Source organism: Aythya fuligula, chromosome 21, assembly GCF_009819795.1.
Source record: "Aythya fuligula isolate bAytFul2 chromosome 21, bAytFul2.pri, whole genome shotgun sequence".
Classification (NCBI taxonomy): Eukaryota; Metazoa; Chordata; class Aves; order Anseriformes; family Anatidae; genus Aythya; species Aythya fuligula.
Genome location: NC_045579.1, coordinates 1739714 through 1757569, shown reverse-complemented (window position 1 = coordinate 1757569; position 17856 = coordinate 1739714). Strand labels below are relative to the sequence as shown.

Here is a 17856-nt window from a genome sequence, read left to right as displayed (position 1 = left end):
CTCAAGAGCCATCGCAATTGCTAGAAAGCCACGCTAAGTAAAACGGTGAAGACCTCTTGAATCAGAAGAAGCGCAGTAGGCTGCATGCTAACAAATATTTACAAGGGCTGAGGTAAATGTAAAACAGAAGGCAGCGCTCGGACCAGTGGCTTGCCAAGGCAATAAAGAGCTTTAAATATTTGTGACCCATTCCCAGACGCTGGAATCAAAACGTTCTCCCACAGAAGAAGGGTGAAAAAACAATCAACCTGAAACACAAGCTCTGAGCCAGCTGCCATGTGCATCTGTTTAATTCACCTACTATACCAGGGAAATTTCAAACTTGATCTGCTCCAAGACTCAAAGCTACAAGAGACAACAGTGACTAACTCAGTCTGCCACAAGGTTAGGATTTGCCCTTTTCTATCTTGCCTTTTTGGAGAGGACAAAATTCCAATTTTAAAGGGCAACTGTACAAACAGGACATAAGAGTATTTATATTCCTCTCCAAACACCGGCACAAGCAGCAGGGGTTGAGTGGGTGATTTATGAGGTGGGAATGCTTCTTTGAACTGTATGTTAGATGGGGGCTGCCTTTCAAGAGTGGAGAGCAACATACAACGGCTGTCTTTTCTGAAGAGCTCTGAGAGAGGCTTTACCCAGGTGGTCACAGCTGCTAGGTACTCAAATCGAAGTCCTCTCCTTCCATTCTCTCTCTCCCTCTCACTCACATACAAAGTCAACACACCAGAGAAGGCCGTTTTTGTTTTATTTATTTCCCAGAAGAGCTCTTCCTTGAACTTTCCAGACATACAATACAAAACAAAGAACAGAACGTTGTTTTGTGCATGGAAACAGTTTGTTGGAGTATAAAGAGTTACTGGTGATCGTTACTGAAGAATGTTGGCTTATTCCAGGGGCACTTCAGTATTCCTGAGGAATAATCATTGATTTCTCCTTCCTTCCCACTGGGATAGTCTTAGCCATTAGTCACTGTTCCTGTAAAGCAAGAAGGCTTATATTATTAAAAAGCCATTTGGGTTCCTCACATGGAAGGCGCTGCACAATGTAAAGCAAGCCACTCAGCTTTGTAACATTTCCAGAAGGCAGGCTAACATTTTCATCCTTCGCTAGACTGAGAAGTTAGGTAGTTATTTTCATACCAGAAACATGCCATGTTTTCATGCATATAAGCCTCTGTTCTGGTCAACTTGGTACTTCAAAAAAAAAAAAAAAAAATGTTCAAGTTAACTATTCACAGATTGAATAGAATACAGAAATCAAAACCACAAAGGGCAGGAGGAAATGTTCCAACTGCTGAACCTCTGGTACTGTTGTACATTGATATAATCAGCTTTGTTATCAACGTATAATTTTTTGTGGTAAATATAGATCAAATACCTGAAAAGTATGATACTTGGCATTTTGCAAAGATGCCTAGGTCATGTAATTCTTGGCTATCCCGTTTTAAGCCTTGGAAAAATTGCCAGATGTTGATTTTAACTTCATCTGAAGTCATGGTGAAATCCATTTGATCAAATGACTTAAGATTCTGAGGGCTTTATGACCAAAAATTAGAATTTTACTGCATTTTAAGTAGTCTTGCTCTAGATGACTGGTTCTTGTATTGGTTTCATGATCATTTCACTAATCCAAAGGACAAGCAGTGAGATGATCCAAGTAACAGCCAAAATGGGTGCAAAGTCACTTTGTAGTCTCCTGATTATTTGATATTATGAGGGTCCTTCATCCTCTGTCATTATCATTTGGGACTCACAATTGACAAATCTAGAATCCAGAATCCAAACTGGATAAAGCCCCATGTAACCTGGTCTAACCTCACAGCTGACCCTGTTTGAAGTTAGATTAGATGACCTCCTGAAGCCCCTTCCAACTGGAGTTATCCTGTGATCCCATGAATGTGACAGGTTCAGAAAACTATGAATAATTTCATTCAAGCTGATCCATGTTACACTTTTCTCTCTCTTAACAAAGCTGATTTTCTTGCAGAATCTCACATTTTGAGAAGTTAGCATTTGAACAAAAACTCAGTTTGGAAAGGAAGTCCTATAGACTTCAGTTACAACAGTATTTTCTAGGAAAAAACAGATGAGTGATAATGCAACAATATTTTCCATGCTCCTAACCAACAGAAATGAAATAATTTTGTTATAATAACCCTGGAGCCATTATATGTGACAACACTTTGCAGAGAATTAATGACATTAACTGTTAGATGGCTTCATCTGCATCTTCCCTCTCTCAGCATGTTCAGCCTCTGTGTGCCAGAGAAAGCTAGTGGAGACAGCGTGCTGGAAACTGTCTAGTCTTGTGCCATGCAGGCAGCTGTGCTTCTTCTGTGAAGTGTCCTGTCCTTTCAATTACCTCATGCTCCAAAGGACCACCCTCGCTCCAGAGCACAGATTAAGTCCTTAATCCAAACAAAACCCCTTACTAGGCTGACCTGAAAGTCAGTTTTCTGTTACTCAACATTCTAAGTAACAAGCATCTTTGAATGAACAATACTTTCTCAGAATATGTGAACAGGGCATTCTCCCTTCACATGAAGCCACAGACATTTCACTCCAGTTTCTTTCTGGGGACATAAATTGGAGCAATATCCTCTGGATGGCATGCAAAGCTAATGCATTTTTGACATTAACATATCTGGCCAAGAAAGTTATACACGGACTTTTGATTCTGGAACACCACTGGGCCGTAGCTGGCAAAGTTGTATCAGTTGGATCTAAGCCATAGTTGCTTTATTTCACCATCCAAAGTATTTTATTCTAAAGTAGTCAAGTAATCGTTCAAGAATCTTTCAAGAATCTTGTTCTTGTTTCCTTTTTTTTTTTTTTTTAAACAGGCAGCTGGAGATGATCACAAATAGGTTTGTCTGGTAAGGTTCCAGAAGGCTGGCAAAAGCTTATCTGCAAAGTCAATCTGCAGAGAACTGGACTCAACTTTCACCTCTAGATTTATCAGGAAAAAGCCTAAAATACTTTCAGGCCTTCTTCATTAAGCAGAAAGGTGACAACATCAACTTTTGCATTCTGTTTACTTGTAATGAAAAACTCCTGACAGAACATCTTACCTTGGTACTTTCTGAAGCACTCAAATAACTACAATATCCTGGTGGGTGCCTCTACACTGCTATCACTGCAGTGCTTCTAGCAGTATATGGTTTTGCAGATCCAAAACATTGCTCCCTCCCTTATTTATTTATTTTTAAAAGATCCCACAACAGTAAATTACAACAAGAGCAGTCCCAACTTTCACATGTGAAGAAATAAACAGAATATTAATGAAGTCAGTTTCTGGACTTTGTGTATCATGAGCACATTGTCAGTAGCTTGTGAGTAAAGAAATGGTTCCTACTAATTAATTTATTTTTAAAATATTAATATTAATCTGTTTTAAAATATTTAAAATATTTTAGTTCCATGTGATCAGTGATAACAATGAAGTCAATTAAATTATTATCTTCAAAACTATTTGTGTACATTGTCTTCAGAATAATTATTACATTATGATCCAGCAAAACAAGCCACAAGAACTTCCAAATGATTGTTTTCAAGCTGCAAAAAGATCAAAGATCTGCTTCCACAGGCAGATCTACTTGCCATGACTTTCACTTTCTTCCTAGCTTCTCTCTTTCAAAGTCTGAAGACAATCGTACTGTCAGTTTGGTTTTTCAGCTTTTCTAAGATCTATTTTTATTACATATGTTCTCACATTGTGGGAAAATCTACCTACAGGATCTGCTAAACTACTTTTATCTGTCCAGTCTAATAAATTTACTGTTAAGATGCCAGATATTAAGAATTTCTGATGAGCAAGGGAAGCACCCCTGCTACAGCAGCACAAGTTTCTTCTAACAAGTAAGACAAGTAGACATTTAAATGGTGTCTAGGTATACTATTTAATGATAACTTAAACATACTTACTGACTAACAATAACCAGTACCCATACTTACCTTTACAAATTTACCATGGAGAAGATATGGAGACTGGAAGTCGTGTTGACAATTGGAATAAGCCATTCCTAACCCCATCCCCGACCCAAATGCAATAGGCCATGTCTTTCCTGTGGGGAAGGCAAGCAGAGAGGAAAAAGTAAAATTGAGAAAAGCGATTTATTTCACATGACAATGACAGCCTTGTTATATAAACACCAAGAAAGAATATATTACTGGAAGATGCACATTAGGCATTTTCAGTTCTATGAGTATCCAAAAATCTGCTAAAAAAAGACCACTTCAGAAGAAAAGTAAGACATCATATTTAGAATTTAATGGAGCGCAAATGCTGAATTAAAGATATTACTGAAAATTATTCTGTTAGCAAGGCATAACTAGAAGAGAACTTAAAACCATTTTAAAACCCTGGCAAGACTGGCATAAACTGATGTCTAGACACATGGCTCCAGTAATTTGGCACAGCGTTTCCTGCAATTCCAGAAGTTGACTGAGCACAGTAGGAGCTTACAGAGATGTCACATATAACAACCCTGTTACCCAACAGTTAAAACCTTAGGTAACTCCATTTCAACTGGAAAAAAAACACATGACCAATAGCGAAAGAATTGGTTTAACACACTGATTAAGTTTTTACATGCCTCCAAAATTTCTTGGTTTTACACTGCAGCTATATTAGACAAAAGTTATGAAACCAAAAAGCCAAGATTACTGAAATGCACTTACTTTTGAAGAAGATGACTGAGAAAACAATTCCTAATCCGAATCCAGCACCTGTAAGAATAAATTCAGCGAGTGAGGACTAAGATAATGCAAAGAAATAAACAGTAATTTAGTTCATTACAGTAACTCTTTGTTCCAACTCAGGAATAACAGACTACATGTTATTTCAATACACCAAACAAAAACGTTCTTTAATGCAATTCTGAAACAAAGAATTCTTACTTTCATCAATAATTGAAAGCAGCTATTCTTACTTTCGTCAATAATTGCAAGCAGCTAATTCAAATTAGAATCCCAACATATACAAGAACTTCATTATCAGGAAGAGCTGGGAAACAAACTAGACTCTCATCCCAGGGAAAGTTACTGAATTTCTGTCACCATCCACAATGTGGAATTAAGATTTATTTAGCTCATTGTCAGTAAATGAGAAACACCAAAATGAAAACTTAGTGTCCTTGAGCTTTAGATTTTGCAGATTAATATCTTATTGTATTGCGTTTATCTCACTACTTTAACTACTTCAATGTGTGTCCTGAGGGCAGCAAAACTTTGATGCTTTGTGTTACTCTATACCTTGCAAAAGAAAGCTCCGGGCTGCTTATCTTTCACATCCACAACATTCATTATGGAGCATATTTAAACGCATTAGGAATGAATGACTTTCACATCCTTACACTATATATAGAAATAACTGCAGCAGTAGAAAAAAAATGTATCCAGCACCATTAAAAAATTCAGCTGGCATATTTAAAAATAATTTTTGCTTTCCTTGGAAGGTGTGCAATGATTTTTTTTTTTTTGCAAGAACTCAGGCAAGTCTGCAAAATTCCTCTCAAAACCCAATAAATATAAAAATGAAAAGTTTGAGTTCAGTGTCTAAATTTGACCCCTAATTATATCCGCTAAAGACAAGAATTTTAGATAAGGTGCAGAAGTAAAGAAGTTTTTTTTAAAAAAACAACAGCCGTGCATATGCTCACTGAAAAAATACCTAATGGTTTCAGGTTTATTTTGCAGCAAACTAATCCTGCCAGGGTGAGGGCTTCTCTGCTTTTAATACAACAAATCTAACTTAAGTATTGCTACTTATGTTAATGAGAAGACATTACTTTTTTTTTTCTTTAAATAGTCTTAAAAGCATGTAATCCTTAGCAATGCATTCAACAGGAGCTTAAATAAAAATTTATTTAATAGAATTAAATAAATAAACGGGTTGAGTCCAGAACAATGCTAAAGAATCCTATACCATCTTGATCCATATGAATAAAGTTGTGTGTTTTTTTTTGTTTGTTTGTTTTTTAAAGTTTCATTTTGTTCCTGAAACTTTTCCTTCCAAAAAGTATACTAGCAGTAGTTCCTGCTGAGGCACAGATTATTGAAACAATACTCTAGCAATGCACTACCTAGCAAATTAACAAAGCACCCCATGCTTTTTGTTGATTAAAAACCCTTAACTATTAGAAATAATGACTATATGAATAAACCCTCTTACATTTACTCTTGCATTAGGACCCCACTACCACATTTACTGAGTTGGAAATCAGAGTTGCTTTTGAAACCTCTTTGCATTTTACTACACATTTTCATTAGCTCCAACTGCGATAGAAGTAACTACTTTCCCAGGTCATTACAGCTCTGGAGCAGGCTTACAGAACACGCGATTGCAGGGAAGAACTCTGCCTGCCTGCCAAGCAGTCCTGAAAGAACTCCCCCACTTTTTAGAAACCGAGCATTTCACAGAAGGTCAGGTTTTCCCTCTAATCATTTGCACAGCTCAACTCAGGGCAAGTCTCAGCTCTTCGGATGTCTGGTCAGAGCTTCATGCTTTTTCAGCAATTCAGACAGCAAGAGATACAATGCTTGGAGAACCTTGTATAAACAGCTAACTACTCACGCTGAATCGCTGACCAGCATTTATACTCAACTGGAAGAGACATCATGCATTACAAGGAGCAGCAGTTCATCTGTGCTAATTCCTCCACCCCCCCTCCCCAGGCAGAGCCTTCCTTCTGTACCTTTGCTAGAAGACAGCTGGTGCTGGCTCTAGCAGAATGTTTATGCTATTAAGGATAATTACTATCTTCGAGAATTCATCCAACAGACAACTGTTTGGCCCTCTGACCTGCCTCCCTCCAACAGTCTCTTCCTACCATACGTAGTTGTGCTGACTTTTTGATTCGGGCTGCTGCACTGTTGGGCTGAATATGACTTTCTGGTGGTAATTACCTTCCGTTCAACAGCACCAGGTGTTGTTTGAACTGCCTGGTTCAGGAGGCCTGCCCTGCACAATACCGGTCCTGCACTTCCAGACAGAGAGCAGATCTCCTCTGTCAATCCAAACAGTTCAGCTAATCAATGAGAAATGATTTACAGGATGACAAATTCTGCATCACCTCAATGCAGAGCCCAAGCAGTTTCTAACGTCATCACATATTCCAGTCACTATTACCAGTCAAACCCACATTCTTCTTACCAGTGTGGTGGTAAACTGCTTACTCTCGTCTTGAAAAATAAAAAAGAAAAGAAAAACGCACTGCAGAAGCAGCTGTAGTTAATAGTTTCTTTCCATCTATATCTTGTATTTGCTTCACCTCCTTTAGATATGAGAATTACACCCCCACTTGTAATGGCTCTACACATAGGCCATCAATGCTGTTTCCTGTTGGCCATAAAGGAAGATACAGGATGCACATAAAGGTGAAAAATGCATTACTTCTGCCAACTGCAAATCAACACAAGCCTAAAATAAAACCCAGGTCTTCCCCACACTCACATCCAGCACCACTGTTGAGCAGAGAGCTCACCATGCCTGACTTGCTAGGACAGAAAGATATGTTCTTCCTAGGAAAGCTTTTTTCTGAAGTAGCAGTAAGCCAGGTTCTACGAAGAGATTCCTCTTTTTCATGAAAATGCAAAGCAACTGTTTTGGATGCTGTCATTCCACCCTGTTGCAGAAGGAAAGGGAGTACAGCGGCTGAAGATTTCAAAAAAGATGATGGCAAGTTAGCCAGGGCCTTACTTTAGGTAACAAAAGCATCACAAAGAAATAAGCAAGGTCTAACAGCTATTTTTTTTGTTTGTTTGTTTTCTGCACAAGAAGGAAACTTGAGAAAAAGCCAGAAAAGAAGTACATTAGTGTGCTTGACCCCAAAGGCAGGTTCATTTATTTTCTTGCCGAGAAACAGGCAAGAATCTATGCTAGACACTGCAGCTGATAGCATCACACCTACCAGCCAGGAGCACCCCGGCCTGCCTCATCACTTAGTACATGCGTATGTAACATTTGCTCTTTTCTTGGTTAGTTTAAACCCTGGTTTTAAGTTAAAACCAGAAGCTTGAGCTACACTTCAGTTCTTAGCCCACCTGGTTAAGAATCTATTTCTGTGGACAGTTTGTCACTCATCTTCATTCCGCTAGAAAGCAGTTGTGGTTATGCGGTCATTTCCTGTGTCTCCAAGACCAAGGGGAGCTGAACCGTCCTCCCTTGGAAGCGCAGTAATGCGTTTCACTTTAATTCTGTATAAAGTTACACCAGAGATAAACAATGGCAGAGCTGCTGATGAGTTTTACAGGTTTGAGTTCTCACATGCTCAATTTCCTTTTAAAGAGGCAACATGTTGCTTCAAAGAGCCTCCCACCTGACCAGGGGACACTCAGTCTGCAGCTGTTTCTGCTAAAGATCAGCACCTCTAGGCCAGGCTTTAACTTCATAACAATAAAACATGAAAGGTTTACCTTACAATAAAAACAAATGAACATGGAAAAGCTAAGGGCTTGAGCCACACTGGGCACATTTTCCCTCCCTTTCTTGCATGACAGACTCTTTGGAGGAAAAGGCCACAGGAAAGGGTACAACACATTTTTCACCTCCTCTGACAGCTTAAAATGTTTAACTAGAAAAACAGCCTCTTCCACCCCACATCTATCAATTCAGTTTAAACTCATTTACAGTCAGAGTCAACAGGGGACAGGCCAGTTCTGCTGACATCTTACTCCCCCTCCCTGGCCATATGTAGCGGTGCAGCCACGTGGAATTGGCATTAGGCAGGAAGCCTGGTCTCAGAAAATTTTCATTCTACTTTTTTGGCTCATGCACCTTCCAAAAACAACATCACGGTACCTCCAATCAATCTAACACAGAGGAGCACGTGCCACATACCCAACAGGACATCATAAAAGTGTCTCGTCAAGAAACACAGATCTTCCAGATAGACTCCTGTCCCTGAAGAACATCTGGGAAAAGCTATTCCTATAAATTTAATCAACAGCCCCCCCCCCGGCAGTAAAACGACACGATTCTTTCCTGGACTACCCACTAGCTCCAGGCCAAAGCAGCTATTAAGACTGCCACACCTAGATATGCTTCTCTTCAGTACCTTGAAGCTTCAGACAGAAAGATTGAAATATGTTTGTTGACATCTGGCACGTTGCTATAGCAGCTGGAAGTATTTTTTTTAATTACTTAGTAGTTTCCTTTTCGTCATCAGATGGTTTTCCTCTCCCATTCCTTACTCACCAGCACAAAACACAGACCTTCAGCCTCCTGTCCTTCATGTTGTTATTTTACAGTTAAAAATAAGTGATAAAAAAAAGGAAGAAGCAACTGCTGAAAGATGGCTTCTTCCTCTAACAAAGTAATAACCGCTCTGCATAGACTAGGCTCTCTGAAAGCTGTCAAGGCCTTGTCTTAACAGAGAAGACTTCTCAACTAGAAGGACTCTGGTAGGATCAAGACAATCTCTGGAGCTCTGTTTGTTTCTCTGGGGAACCAACAGCAACAGCTTTGAGGCTTAACAGGCAGATCTCATCTGCAGGCCCAAGCATCAGCCCTGTACAGCACCAGAATTTGCTTTAAATAAATACGAAAAATCAAGGTATTCAAAACAGACAACCCTCCAAGTATCCCTTCCTTCCTGTTGTAGGGTGTCACATCCTGCCCTTCTCACCCCCCAAAACAACTCTTTGACAAAATACAAAGAAAACCTTTGTACAAAAATGGTGTGGAGAGTCTTCTTCATAAACCAGGGTCTTCACAGGGCAGCACTTAGCATTATTAGAAATCTGAGACCATGCAGCCACTTCTTTACCAAGAGAATTAATTTTAAGCAGACTGTTAGCTAGGTCTTTCGCAGCAGGAGTCAGATTTTCTTCAAACACCAACCTCCAAGCTTTTGCTCTCATCTCCCCCGTTGTGCAGACTGTTTACATAACAGACAGAAAAACGACCGAGGACGCTGGAAGAAAACATAGTGAAACTATACACCGAGTACTTGAGGAAGAGGCAGGAAAACGTCTGTTTGGTTTTCTTGTAGCATTTGACTGTAGTAACCCTGAATTCTTGGAATGACAGAATAAAAATACCCCGATACCTGTGCAATACAAAGATCCTGACATGCTTTCAGGGGCCACTTCCACCCATTAGTACTCCTGCAGCTCAACCACTGCCCAAACCTTAGATAAACAGCAGCACTTCTGCACATGGATGCGGGAAGCATCATGTTTAGCCCACTAAGCAGTTACAGCCACATGGTTTCACAGCCAGACCACAAACTCTTCATCCCCACGCTGGTGGATGAGCTGGTGAGACAAGAGGGTACAGGCCTTTCCTCCCTCCCTCTTTTAAAAGAATAAAGGGGAACAGAGTGGAAGCAGCTCTTTGAATAATTTGGCCAGCACAATGAAAGATCTTGTTAATACTGCATCAAGCTTTTAGACAAAATCAGGGTTGTACTCTCTTTTGAAGCATGTAGGTAAGAAATCAGGAGAATACTCCTAACACGGACAATAAAACTCCAGCAGAACACCCTACCTTGGCTTACTACACCACAAGATTCTACCAGTGAAAACAATAATATTGCTAGAACAGGAAGTTTTACCCAACACTTCTACACTTAAGGCTTTGGCAAACCTAACAGTCGTGCTTCGTCACACCCACCCAACGTAGGTTGACCATTACTGATGTCTGCTGGCACAGCTAAGAAACAGGGACAAGGCAGCGCAAGAAGCGTAATGATGGCATCCCACTAGAAGTGCTACAGAAAGAAGCCTGCATTACTCTCAAATCTCTCTATCAGTTTATTTTCATCAAGGATATGCCAACAGCCCTGATTTAGACAAAACTCAGTGTGACACAAAGAGCAAGGAGTTCTTCCTTGTCTCGTAGAGCAAACAAGTGGCTCAGGACACCACCTGCCTGCTGTCCCCTTCCGTCAGGCAGCCGATATCTATCGCATGCCATCTCCCAGGGGTGGCCCAGCTGGCATCTTACCAGCGCAGCACTACCGTGAAGGACAAGGAAGTCGGTGCGCTTTGAATTCAGATGGCTGCAGTATGACACGAATGTCACGGCTCTGCCTTTGGGTTTCCTCACACTCCAGCAGCGCTGCGGGAACCAGCTGGAGTGAGGCACAAGGAGAGCTTCCCCCGGTGCTGCTCCTGGGCACCAGCCGGGATGAACAGCAGGACACAGTCCAGCTACGGGAACAGAGACCAAGATTCCTAAAGACATCGCTGCTGCATTTCTTCGTCTTCCAGGAGAAGATTATAGCCCCTTACTTTGTAGGCAGGCTCTCTGTACAATTCTGCTAACAGAACTAGTGAATATCCCTGTTCTCAGAATGCTATTTGTGCACCTCTTCCAAACGAAACCTTTTTCATTGCTGCATCACCTCGCCACACAGCCTAAGGCACGCGCAGCCAGCATTTATACTAACTGGTTTGCTACAAGACACAATGAGTAGAACTGGACCTTCTTCTATACAACAAAGGAAAATAACTTGGGGACTACAAACAAAGGACACATAATAACACAGTTGTGTACTCGTGTAATATTTGCGTTCTCCAGCATTAAAAACAAAATCCCAAATGCAGAGCATGTCTTTTGTCCTGATAGCTAAGCCTGGATGGTTATGTTAGGATCGCCAAGCGAAAAAACTTCAAAAGAGGAATTTCAGGATTTTTGTATATTTAGAGAAAGTCTAATCCAGTTTTCAGAAAATATAATCAAGTTTTATCATTATATAGACTGACTTTATCCTATTCATAACCATGTGAAGGATTATTTAAAAATACTGACATTGCAATCCATACAATGATTCCTTCTGAAGAATTCAATCTGTGGAATGACACAAACAATACAATTTCACCCTTGCCATTAATAGAAACAGCTATTCAAGCAGGCAAGATGATGCAAGCCAGAAGAAATCATGGAACAGTCACAGCAGAATTGAAAGTGCCTTTTTTCTTAAAAAAAATAAATAAATGAATAAATAAAAATCCTATTAAATGGGAATTAGAAGCATTTTATTTTCAGATGTCAAAACAGAGGATTAGAGGAAAATCAACATTACTACACAGAGTTATTTACAAGCTTCCAGACTGAGTTTTGGTCAAATACAGACATATTAAAACATTTGTCTCCTGCAAAAAATGAACTTCAGCACAGCAACTGAACAAACAAATGCAGAAGCAAACAGCATTCCTTGATTACCTTTCAGTAACAGGTAAATTACATTTGAACCATGTAAAAAACTATAATGGTTTCAAAATAAAACAAGACACAGGTACACACAAATTTCCCCTCCCCTTTCACACACATACTCTTTGCTCTGGAAACAATGTATTATAGTTATTTGCCCCAAATTATAGCCTCACAGAAAAAAAAAAAAAAAAAAAAAAAAGCAACTCCACCAATCTTTGAGGAGTTACTGTCTTTACAAACAAAGAGCCATGAATTATTGCTCAGTCAAAAAAAAAAAAAAAAAAAAGAAAAAACAAACAGACCAGGCACAAACAGAATACCAAAGAAAACAACAAAACCAACAACACAAACCAAAAACCACCAAGAAGCTTTAAACAGAGCTTGAAGTTAGTAGGACAGAAGAAGTGCACTATTTACTTCTGAATCCTTTCTCCATGGGGCTTTATTGATAACAAGAGTAAGGAAAAATCGGTTATGACAGCGAAGTGCAGGATGTTTATAAAGCTTTTCATACTGAGAAGAAAAAGAAAGCCAGTGGAGTTTGATTCTCCTTCTCCACATATGAAACAACTTTTCTGATGGGAAAGAAAAGTCAGGAAGATGGAAACTGAGGAAGATGGAATGGAAGTTATTTCAGTGAGGGCACAGGTGAATGAGTCTGGAGACCTGTGCAAAGCCAAAGCTGACAAAGCTGGTGAGCCAAGAAAGCACAAGGCAGACCACAGTGTTTTGTGCCCAGTGGCTACAGCTAGATTTAGAAAGGGAAGAAAAATACCTACACTTACACTCATCATTAGCAAAACAAATAAACAAGCTATGTCAGGCCCAATAAAAAAAGAGATTAACACGAACTCCCTTTAACAATGTTTGGACACTTCCTGCAGGCTACAGAGGTGTATAGTATCTAGTTCTGAAATTAAACACTGCCTTAACAAGACAGGACATCTTCTGTTTTCACCAGGAGACAGACTTTTAATACTGAAGTACAAGACGCACGCAGGTAGTGACTGAGAGGTCAAAAATATAACATTGGATTTCAAAAGATACCACTTAAGAGAAATAATTATTTTGTACATTTGAATGGAAGGGGATGCCCAACTAAACCATTATGGTGTAAATACAAATGACAGAGCCAAATGCATGCAGGCTTGCTCAAGCAACTGTAATAGAAAGCCTGACAGCCTAACACAAATTAGGGCAGGCTGTGTGCCCCCAGCTATTATTTAAAAACATACTATTGCTAATAACGTCATACCAATAGCTGCTACCTCCCCCTCTCACTCCCCTCTGTTCCCTGAATCCCTCCACCCTGCAACTTCATTTGGCAGGGTTTTGTCTCTACAGTTCTCACAGACGACTGAAAACTGTCATGCATGCAAGGCTTCAGAAATTCAGCACCTTCCTTTAGTGACAGTGTCTGAAATGAGACAATTCAGGGCTAATTGTGATGTTTGCTCTTCCCCCAAACTTTGGGGGAAGATATTTCTTGCAACAGTGCTCAGGAACGATGTAATGGAGCAGACAGGAATGAAGATGTGGCCACCAAAAGGAAAAGCCCAACAAAGAAGCAAGGATTGGGTAAACATCTATATTCCACGCAAGCGATGAAGTTCTGAAGAGAAAAAGTTTATTTTCCTTCTTTCCACTATAACATCCCCCTTCATAGTTTATTGGAGATTCCAACAAACACAGAAGTAACACTACAAAAACTACCACCATGACCATGCAAGTTTTTAAACTCCTTGCAGAGAAAACAATCCTTCGCACTGAGATCACCTGAGACAGCTTGCACACTCAGCAGTCTGCCAACAGTTTGCCCAGCTAGGCCACCAAGTCCTGTCACATCGAAAGACCACCATCACCCTCAGTTAGTGCCTACAGGCACCTCCCTGGGCTGCCACAATTTGCATCCTCACAGAGAGTCCGATTGTTATCGACACCATGAAGAAAGCTCCTTTAGTTACGAGATCAATCGTAAAAGCACACAGATCACAAAAATCCATTGCACGTGAGGAGAAACACAAGTCCAAGGCTGCATCTAGTGCTGAAGTTAAAAAATCAAAGAGCTGCAGGCCACACACACTTTTTGGGCAATTACTGAAAAACGAATTTTACTCGGGTCTCTATTCAATGCCATCATGCAGCTAACAGTGGGAATCCTTGGATAAGAGCACTAGTGCAGAAAGCCTACACGCATTTTCTTTCCTGCATTACTGCTTTAGGATGGAAGAAAGCCCCAGGTGACAATAAATGCCTTGGTGATGAGACACACCGCATCATAACCTAGTCAGAACCCACTTCTTTCAGCCTCCCTGAGAGGCTTTCCCTGTATAGGAACCCTACATGTACATGTACAGCTGCAGCACAGCACGAGTTCTTGTTTATAATTTGGCATACTTAATATTTTATGATAAAGCAACCAACGCTATGGAAACATAAACATATCTGGATATGTTTGTCAGACAAACCTGAATAGAATTTCATAAGACAAAACATTGCTCCGGAACACTTGACACTTTTCAAAGGTCTGTTATAAACAATGGAAGTTTCGGTTTACACAAAATTATTAAACATCTTTTCTAATGGAAAAGTATTAGGCAACTAAAACCCAGAGTCTCTCATCAGCTTTCAAGCATAAGGCCACTCCAGCAACAAATAATAAACATTCACATTTCTCAGCCATTGTTTATCCTTCTAAAAAAGGCTTCTACACCATCAAGGTACTCACACCTTTTATATTAGGCACTTTGCTTCTTGTTCCATATATCGTATGTAAAGATTTGCGTATGAACACTCATCTCACAAAGCCACAACCTTGCTGCAGTCAGTCTGCCAGCCCATCACGTGGAGAGAACTGAACCACACACAAACACAACTCCGATCACTCACAAAACTCCCAGGTCAACGTCAAATGTTACAAATGGTTTGCTGCACACATGAAGTACAAGCAAACACGGAATAAAATCAACAGAGCTGTCTTTGTACTTAAAGAAAAGCCAAAACTGGCTGCAGAGCTGGGAGAGCAGACAGGAAGCTTCTCAATGTCAAAGTGTGCACACTGTACTATACAACACGTGCCAGAGCTCTCAGCTAGTCACGCTGAGTATTTCTTTTAATAAACACAGCCCACCTCACACACCAAGGGATGGGAACAGCTCTGCACAAATGCCTTTCGAAACCCAACTCGCTGTCACGGAGCCAGACGAGATTATGGCAGGGAAGGACCCGGCAAGACCGAGCGGGGCCCATGCACTCCGTGCAGGAGGCATCCCTCCGGCTGCGGTGCTCAGCACAGAGCAGGATTTCTCCCCCACACACCGCTCACCTTCACCACAGGCAGCGAGCAGAGCCCAGCCCCGACCCCCCGCCGCCGCCCCGCGGGTCAAACGGGGCCAAGCCCGAGGAGAGGAGCCCAGGGGGACCGGGGAGAGCCGTGCCCGCCTCCAAGGTCACCTTGCCGGCCACAGGGCCGCGGGACCTCCCCCCTCGGCGCCTCACGAGCCCTGAGAGCGACGAAGCCGCCGCCGAGGCCTAGGCCAGGCCCGGGAGCGCCGGGGGGGCTCCGGCCGCGGCAGGGCCCTCAGGCACCCAGCACGGCCGCGCCGCGGGACGTGCCGAGTGGCGGCCCCCGCAGGCTCCGGGCCGCCCGGGGGGCCTCCGCCGCTCCTCCCCGGGTCCTCCCCTTGAGGCCGGCCGCTCCCCGCCCGTACCCAGCTTGACGGCGGAGTCCGCCAGGCACCGGTCCCACTTCCTGCCCAGCTCGCCCTCCGACGCCATCTTGGCCGTCCCCTCCCACCTCAGGCCTCGCCTCCTCCTCCTCCGCCTCAGGACACCTCTCGCGAGATCTGGCGCCGCGGGTAAAGGGCGGCCAGGCAAACATCGCGAGATTTCGCCCGCCCCGCCCATTCCCCTGGTTACCGGCGGCAGGGCCCGCCCGAACGAGGCCGCCCCACGCCTCAGGGCCCCGCCCCGCAGCCCCGGCCCTGTCCCCTCAGCGAGGGTTTGCTCCTTTAGCCACCTGGGCCCTAAGTGTGAAAAAAACAGCAGAGTAACACCAGAAATTGAAATGGTTTCACATAATCACAGAATCATCCAGGTTGGCAGAGACCTCCAAGATCACCCAGTCCAACCTCTGACCTAACACTAACCAGTCCTCCACTAAACCCTATCATCAAGCTCTACATCTAAACGTCCTTTAAAGATGTCCAGGGATGGTGACTCCACCACTTCCCTGGGCAGCCCACCCCAATACCTCACAACCCTTTCAGTAAACCCTTTTCTTCCTATTATCCAACCTAAACCTCCCCTGGCACAACTTTAGCCCATTCCCCCTCATCCTGCTGCCATTATTAGGGTAAGGAGTGGGAGGATATATTAGCATAACATTAATACAATGGAGTGGAGAGGGTGAATTATGGATTTAAACAAATCATGGGTGTTTGGCACAGCCTGAAGTGGGCTGCGGTGTTGAACCAGGAATGTAAGTGTGAATAGTTTCAAATTTACTGTAGTGAATTTTGTATTGCAAATGTGTAGGCTTTCTGAATGTCTTTTTCTAGAAGCCTTATGGAAAAATCACAGGGTGTTTTTCAGGTAATAATATCCCCCTTCACACTTGGTAAGGCAATTTTTAACCATTTGCTTATTTTGATTTTTTCGCACTTTGACAGTTTTCTTTATCAGGTTGGAGAGGAGGAGGCTATACTGCTCTATAAAACTCGAAGTTCTTTAAAAAGTAAGTTAAAGATGAAACCAACAAATGAAAGCCTAAACTTTCAAAAGTTGGTGAAAATTTTCTGAAGTTATTTATTACTGTTTGTGCTCTTTGGTTTGTCGTAGGGGCAAAACTGTTTTTGAACTAGAGCAACTATGAAGGCTTAGGTTTAGATCAACTCCTTCACAAATCACTAAACATTCAGAATTAGCTATTATTGAGTTAACAATCTGAATGGCTTTTTAATTTATTTTTAATGAAATTTTTGGAAGGCACGTGGTTAAACCAATCCATGTAAGGTTTAAAAGCTTTCGCTGAAGAAGCCAGTTCTTGTTCCTCTGTAAAGGGAGCCTCCTTTTCTTCTCTTCCCCATCCAGTGTGCTCAAAACTACTTTGCATTTGTGTCCAGTCAGTATCAGAAATAGAGCCATGCATTGTGTTTCATATAAAAATACCAATGGGATCAAGCACTTTTTTCCCTGACAAGATAAAGCAGTGTTTTCTGAAACTGCTGATCCAATGGTACATCCCAGTGTGCCAGCTCTACCCTCCCATTTTCAAGCACTCTCAGCTCTGGAAATTACAATTATCAGAAGATACTTGAAGCCTCCAGGTAAGCCTTTAATTTTTCCCCAAATTAAATTCCAGAACTCGGTATTTTAAAAACAACCCAGAAATATGGTCTTCTCTTTGGCAAAACCAAATAACCAGCACAGTCCCTGTGTAATTTCACTTCACACTTACTCATTTTCAGACTTTTAGAGTCACTGGAAAGTGCTGTTTCTTCAGGGATGAAGGAAGTGATGGTGAGCAGTTGGACTACAAGGTGCTTTATAAAAGGTCACGTTGCTGTGTAATGGGTCTCAATGTGTATGACAGCCTCGTGTCAGGAACCTGATGCTCTAAACCCCTTTGAAGGATATGGAATAATTCAGTGTAATTGTTTTGGATGTCCAGCTTCCTTCTGTGAAATCTGTCTG

General features: G+C 41.7%; 1 protein-coding gene across 1 annotated transcript; it reads right to left on the bottom strand.

Annotated features, from left to right (window-relative positions):
- Nucleotides 1–731: 731 nt before the first annotated feature.
- MICOS10 (mitochondrial contact site and cristae organizing system subunit 10) lies at nt 732–15952 on the bottom strand. Its single transcript, XM_032201602.1, has 4 exons — nt 15873–15952; nt 4683–4730; nt 3957–4066; nt 732–978 (listed from the first exon to the last, which is right to left on the bottom strand). Exons 1-4 carry the CDS (start codon nt 15937–15939, stop codon nt 970–972), a joined length of 234 nt encoding a protein of 77 aa, XP_032057493.1. The 5' UTR covers nt 15940–15952; the 3' UTR covers nt 732–969.
- Nucleotides 15953–17856: the final 1904 nt, after the last annotated feature.

What these genes read in the sequence shown, in the direction of transcription:
- MICOS10 (XM_032201602.1), bottom strand. Translation starts at nt 15,939, where the DNA reads ATGGCGTCGGAGGGCGAGCTGGGCAGGAAGTGGGACCGGTGCCTGGCG. An exon ending in GGACTCCGCCGTCAAGCTGG is followed by an intron (nt 4,731 to 15,872) that starts GTACGGGCGGGG and finishes TTATTCTTACAG; the next exon opens with GTGCTGGATTCGGATTAGGA. An exon ending in CTCAGTCATCTTCTTCAAAA is followed by an intron (nt 4,067 to 4,682) that starts GTAAGTGCATTT and finishes CCTTCCCCACAG; the next exon opens with GAAAGACATGGCCTATTGCA.